Consider the following 9,910-nt stretch of genomic DNA (forward strand, 5'->3'; position numbering starts at 1 on the left):
TTTGTAATTAAAAAAAAAAAAATACGCAACTATCCATTATAAGTTTTATTATGAGGTTTTTTTTATGATGTTTTTTTTATGATGTTTTTTTATTATTTTAACTTTATTATTATGATGTTTTTATCATTATGATGTTTATAATAAGAGAATAAAGAACTCTCTTAGTAATGAAGGACAAAAGAGTTCAGTACAATTAATGATGCATATTGTTCAAGGAAATGTTTTCTTAAAGTTTTCTGGCTTAAACTTATCAACTTATTTCCGTGAAGATCTAATTAAAAAAAAACACTTCCCAATAATGAGTATGGAAAATTAGCAACGTAATTGTCTAAACCACTTACTCACATAATAAACATGTCTTTGAAGACATCAACCTATCCAACAGATTGGAAATGCTCGAGAATTCTCCCAATTTACAATTCAAAGTTCCACAACGACATTTAAAACTACTGACCTATATCTGTAGTACCAACTATATCAAAAATTATTTAGCAAGCTCTACACATCCTATTATTCTATTATTTAGAGGAAACTAGTTTGATAAATGGCAATCAGTTTGGTTATCGACTTAAACGATCAACAAAACTAGCTGCAAACGCTGTTTGGAGATAGCATAAAACGAAAAGTTGAAAAGTCACAGTATACTAATCAACAAGCTTAATACTTGTGGTGTTTGTGATACTGCTACCTTGGAGTCGGTAAAACAGAGTCCATGTTGTTTGGTACGGGAAAATCTCTCTCAAGGCAACCAAACACAATGAACGTTTCTTAACTCAATATGTTTCACGTTGAGCTATGAATACCTTGGTATTGACCTAGACCCGACACTAAACATAAGAAGTTGTTTTAACAATGCTTATAAAAAAGCTTGTGGCAGACTGAGACTTCTTAAAAAAATGAGATATTTGTTAACACCTATTGCAGCAGGACGCATTTACAAATTGACTACTATACCCGTTTTAACCTACTGTGGAAATCTTTGCCTCAACCTACCAAAATCAAAAACAGATAAGCTACACTCTTTGCATACACGTGCATCTCGTATAACAAATGCAAATAGCAAGCACGAAGTGAACACATAATTGTCTCGTTGCATCTTGTCTATAAAGGAAGCGATGCATTTCTTGGTTTATCATGGTCGAACTATGAAAACTCCTTTGAAGTTATCAGCTATTCAAAAGCAACAAGAAATAACAGCAACCTAATTAAAATTGCAAAAATCCGACTTGAATTTGCTTTCTATTACTCTGTTGCAAGAGTCTATAATGATCTATGTAGGGAGTTTAGGCAATATTTATAGCAAATGTAAATATTTTTTATATTAAATGCATTATATTCCTTAATATATTTCCTTTTCAAAATGGTTTCAACCACCTCTGTAGCTTATTTAGTTCCGAAGATATACGTGTTTTAATATTTTCAATTCATAGACTTTTTATGAAATATTTTCTTAAAGTATCTCGTTCAATTTTTGGCACCGAAAAAAAAAAACTTTTTTATCTTTTTTTTTTTTTGCGTAAAAAGTTGCGTAAACTAACTTATAATAAAATTTTATTAGAAAATAAATTGTAAATCTAAATTATTTGAACAATTCATAAGTAGAATTTTTTGGGGGGTTAACGCAGACGTACCATGAAGTAGTCAAATAACTGTATAATATGTTTGAATATGTTTTAAACCTTTTTGACACAAAAAAAATTTTCAAATGTTTTAATTTATAATACGTTGAGCGTAACAAAACTTTAATAATAAATATTAACTTAAATTAATTTTATTTTTCAATCAATTGAACAACGTGGACCCAAACAAAACACGCCGAAAACGTCAAAATACGTACAAAATAAAAATAAATCAAAAATTTATTTTTACACAAACAAAAAAAGAAATTAGTCAAAGACTTGTTAATAATTTCAGTATTGTTATAGATTCAAAAAAAGATTTAACCACTTATAGTCTACTGATTCGACTAATTTATTGTTTTCAGCACCTATCATAATATAAAAAATGTTATATTTTTTAATGGGGTTAGGGTTTTTAACTTTTTAAAAATTTTGAAAACAATGAATGAAAAACTCGTTGAATTGTTCTATTTCATTGTGTTTGGCTTTATTTGATTGTGTACTCTCGAGTCCTTAACTCAAGGGGGGGGGGGCGTTTATTATTTTTGGGAAACTTTGCCACCCACACTAAGCTTATTAAGACCCCCTCCCGTTTATTAATTTTTACTTGTTTTAACAAAAAAATTATATCTAAAAACTAAAAAAAAATCAGTAAAAATCAGCTTTAAAAATCAAAAAATCCATACTAGTTACTGATAAGTAATAAAACTTTCAGTGTAAATTCTGACCCTCCCCTCCCCCGGTTCATTAAATCTTGACTAAACCCCCCATCCACTTTTATTACCCCCCTCTTGTATTAAGAAATTGAGATTACATAGATTAACAGACACATGGAACTTATACGGATTATCTTATCTATCTATTTGTCTTAAACTTTTTAATAGATGTTTTAAATCGTTTTGTCTTTGAAATAAATTATCGCACTATTAATGTACCCAAACTTGACTATATGTTGCAAATTATTTGAACTCAGAAAAAATATTTTAATTATCGAATTTCAATTCAAACTTCAGAGTAGGCTGTGTGTGTATTGTTAACAAACAATTTTATACATAATTTGCCTTGGCTATTCCGTTCATAAATTAGACAAAATTGTCTAACTTACTTAACGAAGTGCACCAACGAGAAGGTAAGCCATAGGACTTTGCACTCCATCCGTGAGTTGTCATGTTGCCTAAGGTTAGCCCTCCATTTGTGGATTCTTTCCTTTACTTGATAGGCAGTTAATGTAAAAGTAATAGTACTTTTGCATAAGCTTTTTTTTTTTTTTTAATAATAAAAATGTGCAGTTAAGCTGCAAATAAACAACAACAAATAAACAAAATTGGTACAGATAAACATATCAGATATGATTCATACTATTTGTAAAGATAAAAACCACTGAACTCAAATGCAGTAAAAACAAACTATTGGAACATAACAATAAAAGAAATAAGATTAATATATACTGTAACATAATTCTAAATTTTCATTAAATAAAATTACCTCGCAACCCTAGCTACAAAGAATAAGATCACCTTTTTCAAAATCAATCAATAAAGGAAATGACCATACTTCATCAGGTTCGTTATCATACTTAACAAGGTATGTAGTTCTTCTACCGTTTAATTGATCAATTTGAACCACTTGCGCACGTTCCCGAGATACACGATGTTGTATAGAAAAACCTACAAAATCAGATGGATTGTTAATAAATTTTGATAAGGAGTGCTTTTTTTGTTGCTCTATTAGTTTGTTTAGTCTTGCATCCTGAATTTTTTCCATTAATTCTTTTTTTTTGTTTTCAACAGCTGCATCACGTATTGTACGAGGCTTTAAATTATTACTTATATTATTACTTAAAGATTGTTTGTTTGGTGCTAAATTTGCTTGAATAACAATAAGAAGATTTTGATATAATTCCTCTGAAGACAAGTTTATTCTTTTGCTTCCTTCTACTTTTGTTTTACAAAAATGTTTTTTGTCACATTCAACACATAAGATTATGCGATAAAAATTAAGTTGAGCAAGGAGTACTTTTGATTTCAATGGCTCTTCTATATTAGAAACTGTTTTCTCTGCTTCCTCTAATGATATCCATGCCCTTACATTTAAATTTATCAAATCATTACAAGCCGCAACCTTTTTATGTTGTAGTTTAATTTCTTCTCGATTTTTTTCTTCTTGCTTTGCTAGAAGGTGCATAGCTTTATCTTTTTTAAGAGCTTCTTTTCTTTCATCATATTTGCTTTTCATTAATGTTACTTTAGTTCTTGAATATTCAAGCAATTGTTTTCTTTCTTCATCTGATTTACTATTAAGCCATTCTAATGTTTGGTTCTGAGACCACATTGTCAAAGCCTGGATAGTTTGAACATTTGCATTGGGTTTTGTGCGAACCATTAAATCCAAAATGGCAAAGTCGCTTTCTGATGCTTTATTAGTGACAGGGACATTAGAAGCAGCTTCAGAAACAGAATTAGATGGATTCCAATATTTACCACCTGGTAATTGATCAGCACACTGACGTTCCAAAATAACAAGAATTGAGTGGAAAATAATTTCAAGTGATTGAACAGTTAAAGAATCAAACTCATCATTTTGAGTGCATTCAAACAGCTTGGTGTAAACCACATCTTGATGAAGAATATTGGTATCCTCAAAAATTTTTCCATTAGTAAACAATAAAGAAGATGCATCGATACAAAGAGATGAAAGTCTAACTTTCAAGCGAAGTAGGTAGGGGTTTAAAAATAATATACTATCAAGTGATTCGATAATTCTCCACATTGGACCAGTAAGTAGTTTGTCAATAATACCTAATGCACGGACTTCAGCAATGAATACAAGATTTGTGATATCTTCCTTAATTGCTTTTAATAAATTATTAGGGTTAGGCCAAGCATTAAGAAATTCTGTTATAGAATCCTTATGATAGTATAGGGCAGCTGCATTGTAATACAAAATATTAAATCGATTTCCAATAAATGGAACAAAATAAGATTTATTGTTACGAGAGGAAAGAAAAGAATTAAACCATGATGCAACACCAGCTTCCTCACTACCCCTTGAATGAAATGCCTAACATGTAGTACGAACTAACCGTACAGCACCACATTCTTTACCACTAAAAGCAAAAACAGTTTCAAAATCATTTTGAAGCAGAATTTTTTCAAAAGAATTTAAAACTTTATCAGTTTCAGAAGCAAAATTAGCAAGCAAATGAAGTTTACAGAAAAAATTACTCATGTCCTTCATATTGTCTTTGACGTTTGAGGAAAGAAAATCCCAGTTACTAATTGCAATAGGCAAAAGTTTTTCCCTTAATGTTTTTAACTGTGAGTTAAAAAGAGGATTAACCGAAGAAAGATCAGACATTGTTGATTTTATTGATGTTATTAGTTAAGCAAAATTAATTTCTTTTTCAGTAGCTGAGTTGCTAACAATGTCACAAATGTCATCTACTATATTAGTAAAGTTTTGCAAAACAGTTGCTGTATCTTTGCCAACCACTTCTGACAGACCAAAAGATAAAGTTTTCCCACTAGTTGTAGTAATTTGAAAGTTTTGATAATGTCTATGGTATTTCTGAGTACCATCACCATGCAAACAATTGCCTATATTAGAGTTTTTATTTATCAAATTGTTTTCAAGCATTGCTTCCGCAACTTGAAATTGACCTAAAATTGAAGCTTCCTGCATTAACCTACATTTTACAGCGGCTGATGGCAGTCTAGATATGTTCTTTTTGGCTAGTTTGTTTAAAACTACTTTTGAGCTATTCCATGAGAAAGTGGGACAAATTTTTAAGGTTTGTAACCCACCATCTCAGATTCCTTTCATACTTTGTAAAAATGGTCACCTATATAACATAGACTACCTTGCAAAATTTTAGCACTGATATCGAATAGGTTTTGGAGATAATGTTACATTAAAATTAGCTATTTTTAGCAGTTTTTTTTGTTCGGCGGCCATTTTGATTTTACTATAGTTTTTGTTTTACTAGTTACAGTTCAACTATTCATGTGATTAGGCTGAAAATTAGCACCAGCATAGTTTTAAAGACGAGGAATCAGAATATGATATTTGTTTTTAATGAAAACAATTAGAAGTTTATCAATATTGGAATTCTACTTCACCTAGAGCTATTTTTGAAATTTTAACAAAGGCAGAAAGGAGGCCTGGTAACCATGGTAGCATTAATTTTTTGAGAGTTTTTTTATGTTTTTATTAAAATAGATATATTAAAGAGTTTTTTGGTACGAAATTGAGAGGTGGGTTGTTTGAGGATTTTTATAAATAATTAAACAAATTATAATGAAAAATTACATATAGATTACGTATTAAGAAATTGCTTAATTTGAAAACGTAATAGTTAAAATAAAAAATTCATAATAAATGTAATATATTGAGTCAAAATAATCAAACAAATACAAGTTTTAAATAAAATACTAGTCAACAAAAAACCAGAATTTGCATCTGAATAATTCATAAACTGCTTATAAAAAAAACTGGTGTAATACGATTGAGTTAATTTAAAGATTGGATTTTTGGCAAGTCATCTGTGTCTATCTGGTATATGCGCCCTGTTCTTGAAGATAATGATTTTTTTATCATATTTAAAATATGGGGCTTAGGAACCCAACAACAACCATCTCTACTTGGCCTGTGTAATGAAGTGTTAGATAAATGAGGATGCATGAGTTTTACAAGGGTGTCTTTATTTCTTTCATCAACTTCAAATACCAAACCAACCCAGTTAAACATATCATATTTGCAGATATAATATTTTTCTGCAATGATTTCTTAAAGATATTGAATTGAGCCATTGAGGTTGAATTTTAGATTAAATTCCTCCTGCTCAGAGACTCATTTGACATATATGTTTGTTGCATCCTGCGGAATAAATTGGTAGAAACTTCTTGTACCAGGTAAAGTCTTTGCATTATTCAATCGGATAGTCAAAGATTAACGGACTGATAAAATATCTTTGCCTTTAAAAAAAAAAGAAGTCGATGCCAAATATGTTATCTTTTAAAAACTTGCACATTTCTGCAGCGTTCTGAGTTTGTAATTTGGATGTTGAAGGCTAGCACTTGAAACAAGTCTTTTAACTGTTCCACCAATGCCATCACATGGTGACTTTCCATGAGATGTTGCAAAGAAATTCCATTCACAATGCATCCCAAACTCTTTAACATGATGGCATAAATTTTTAAAATGTTTGCAATTTTTGTATTGACCAGCACAACCATCAGAGAAATAGTGGATTTTTGTGGTATTGGGAAATATTTCTTTTACAAATTGAACAGTTCTTTTTACTATACAATAAATAAATCCAACATCATGTGTTAAGTCATCAGATATAAAACATAAAGACGTTGGTTGACTTTTAGTAGCACCCTCATCGCTTTTGTTATAAATAACTACAGGATGTAGTGTGCATTGCTGTTGGTTCCAGTGGTAACTCTGGATTTCGTCTTGTATGATAAATTTAAAGTTTTCTGCAAAATCAACCAAAATAATAATTTCATTTATGGGTATAGATGACTTTAATGCATTTAAATATTTACTTTGTGCTTTAGCAATATAAGAGTGAGATGTTATGCTATCAAGTTTTTCACTAAGACATTCAATGAATTCGCTTATTGTAGATGTGTAACTTAGAAGGTCTGCTCTATCTGTTGTACTCCACTGTTTGTATTCAATTATTTCATCTTCATCAACTTTGTCATTCTCTTCAAATGATCCTTCATTTTGCAATAGATTTGCAGTTATATAATTTATAATATTTTGAATTCCAGGGCAACGATTACATCTATGGACCATGCATTCCCTTGATTCTCTGCTACAAACAATCTTCTCAATAAGTTCATGGTAATTCTTCTCCAGTTTAACTGCACTAAGCATAAGCTTTAGGTTTTGGTGTATTGCACATATACAAACAGCATGGGTTCCTTTTTGACCAGCATAAATACACCATTTTGGCTTTAACTGAGCAAATTTAGAAAATCCTATTTTGAATTGAGGGTGCTCTAGCTTGAATTCGATAAATAATTCCTTTAAATTGCAAAGGAGTAATCGCTTCGATACATGTTTATTTTTGGATACACTTACAAAACCTTTTATACCTGGCAATTGCTTACTAAAGTGATCATTACGATAGAAGCTTGCCACCTTATCAATGATATCTAATTTTCAATTCTAACAATGTTAGTTTTCTATGGAAGAGTTAATACTCCTTTTTCAAATTTAAGCTTTCTTACTTTAGTTATGGTTGACTTTGATATATTAAATACTTCAGTTGCTTTTCTTAAAGACCATGAATCTGGAACCAATGTTAAAATCTGAATCTTTTCTCTTCTATTTGCTGTTTTCAGCTTTTCTTGCATTGAAAGTATTAATTTATCTAGATCTTCAGCTTTCTTTTGATGTTCAACATTGGGCTCCTCAGTAACATCATTTTTCAGGTCTGTTGCGTTAACATTGAGGATAACTGATGGCTTTTTTGACATAACATCAGTAGCTTGCATTAATTTTCTTTTCCCTAGAGAAATTTTAGCATGTTGTGGAACCCCATGAAATTTTACTGGTGATACATCTAATTTATCAAAACTGGTGTTTATAAGTTCTTTTTCTTGTGCAATTTCTATGTCTTTATCAAAAAATGTTTGTTCCAGAAAATCATCTTTACCATTGTGGTCCTGTAAAGTAGACCAATCATCTATTTTTTTTACCACTTCTTTTCTATATGAAGGACACATTTTAAAACCAGGTGTTGTTTCAATACCAATTGAACACATATCTTTTGCCAGTTGAATATCAATTTCTCGCAAACCACCTATAAATATATTATAAATGAATAAAATTCGCCAAAATTAGGAAATAAAAGTTTAGATTATATAATAATGTTAGAAATAAAATTAAAAAAATTAAAATTTTTCAAACTAATTGAAAGTGTACTAGATGCATTTTTTGTAAAAAGACAGCACAATAAGTTAAAATTATATAAATTTACCTTTTATATTAGTTTTATGCCTTTTAAATGGGTCGATGCATTTTTTTTGGGAATTAGCAAACCGGTTAAGTAAAATTTGCTCATGCTGTAAACAGATTTTAACATTAACGTTCAATATTGATAGCCCAGATCTCCATAATAATAAATTTCTATTTCTCTCTGAATAGCTTGATAAATCTTTCAATCCAATTGATTTCGTGTGCACCATTTTATGACATTGATCATTTGATAAAATACCAACTGAACACAAAATCTTGTTCATTTTATTTATTTCAATTTTTTATTTAGCTATAAATAAACACAAAATACACAGACATATATACATTTATTAAAAATGGAAAAAACTTTTATCATTAGTATTTTTAAATATGATATGTATTTATTTATTTTTTACTTTTATTTTATATATATTTTTTAATTTAATGATTAGCTACAGTGAAGAAACAACAGCTGGTAAAATATCAGAATAATACTAAGTCTTAGTGTTTTAATATTGAATGTTTCTTCTGTTTTAGTGAAAGATGACATTATATGACATTAATTAGAAAGCAAAAATTTATTTTAAAAAGAAATATTTATCTGAATTAAAGTTTCTTTTGTATAACATTTGATGACTAATGAAAATTGTCAATGTCAATTATTTAAAAAAAAATTATGAACACTGACCTATAAAACTTATTTTTTCACATATTACTCATATATTTTTACAAAAAATTTCAAAAAACCCACCTCTAAATTTTGCATTAAAACACTCATTAAAATATCTATTTTAATAAATATAAAAAAAATTTTACAAAAAATTAATGCTACCATGTTTACCAGACCTCCTTTCCATCTTTGTTAAAATTTCAAAAAAATCTGTAGGTGAAGTACAATCCCAATTTTGATATAGTTCTTAATATTTTCATTAAAAACAAATGTCATATTCTGATTCCTCGTCCTAAAAACTATACTGGTGCTAATTTTCAGCTTAATCACATGTTTATTTGAACAGTAACTTGTAAAACAAAAACTATAGTAAAATCAAAATGGCCGCCGAACATAAAAAATTGCTAAAAACTGCTGATTTTAAAATAACAATATCTCCAAAACCTATTCGATACCAGTGCTAAAATTTTGCAAGGTAGTCTATGTTATATAGGTGACCATTTTTACAAAGTATGAAGAAAATCTGAGATAGTGGGTTACATGCCTGTCCCACTTTCTCATGGAATACCTCTTTTATGACTTCGTTGACACTATTCATACTCACGCTCATTGAAAGAAGTTTCATTATTGTTTCTCGAATGTCATC

General features: G+C 29.4%; 2 protein-coding genes across 2 annotated transcripts in view; both read right to left on the reverse strand.

The window, feature by feature from the left end:
- Nucleotides 1-7,819: 7,819 nt before the first annotated feature.
- On the reverse strand, nt 7,820-8,976 carry LOC136078397 (uncharacterized). Its single transcript, XM_065794168.1, has 2 exons — nt 8,617-8,976; nt 7,820-8,439 (listed from the first exon to the last, which is right to left on the reverse strand). The coding sequence occupies exons 1-2, from the start codon at nt 8,876-8,878 to the stop codon at nt 7,820-7,822; spliced, it is 882 nt and encodes a 293-aa protein (XP_065650240.1). The 5' UTR covers nt 8,879-8,976.
- Nucleotides 8,977-9,375: 399 nt separating this feature from the next.
- Nucleotides 9,376-9,910, reverse strand: part of LOC136077874 (rho GTPase-activating protein gacN-like) — a 1,870-nt gene continuing 1,335 nt past the window's right edge. The window contains exon 2 of the mRNA XM_065792095.1: nt 9,376-9,910. This exon is cut by the window's right edge and continues 956 nt beyond it. Within this exon, the coding sequence (XP_065648167.1) occupies nt 9,725-9,910 (186 nt within the window). The 3' untranslated portion in view covers nt 9,376-9,724.

This window comes from Hydra vulgaris, chromosome 03 (genome assembly GCF_038396675.1).
Source record: "Hydra vulgaris chromosome 03, alternate assembly HydraT2T_AEP".
Taxonomy (NCBI): domain Eukaryota; kingdom Metazoa; phylum Cnidaria; class Hydrozoa; order Anthoathecata; family Hydridae; genus Hydra; species Hydra vulgaris.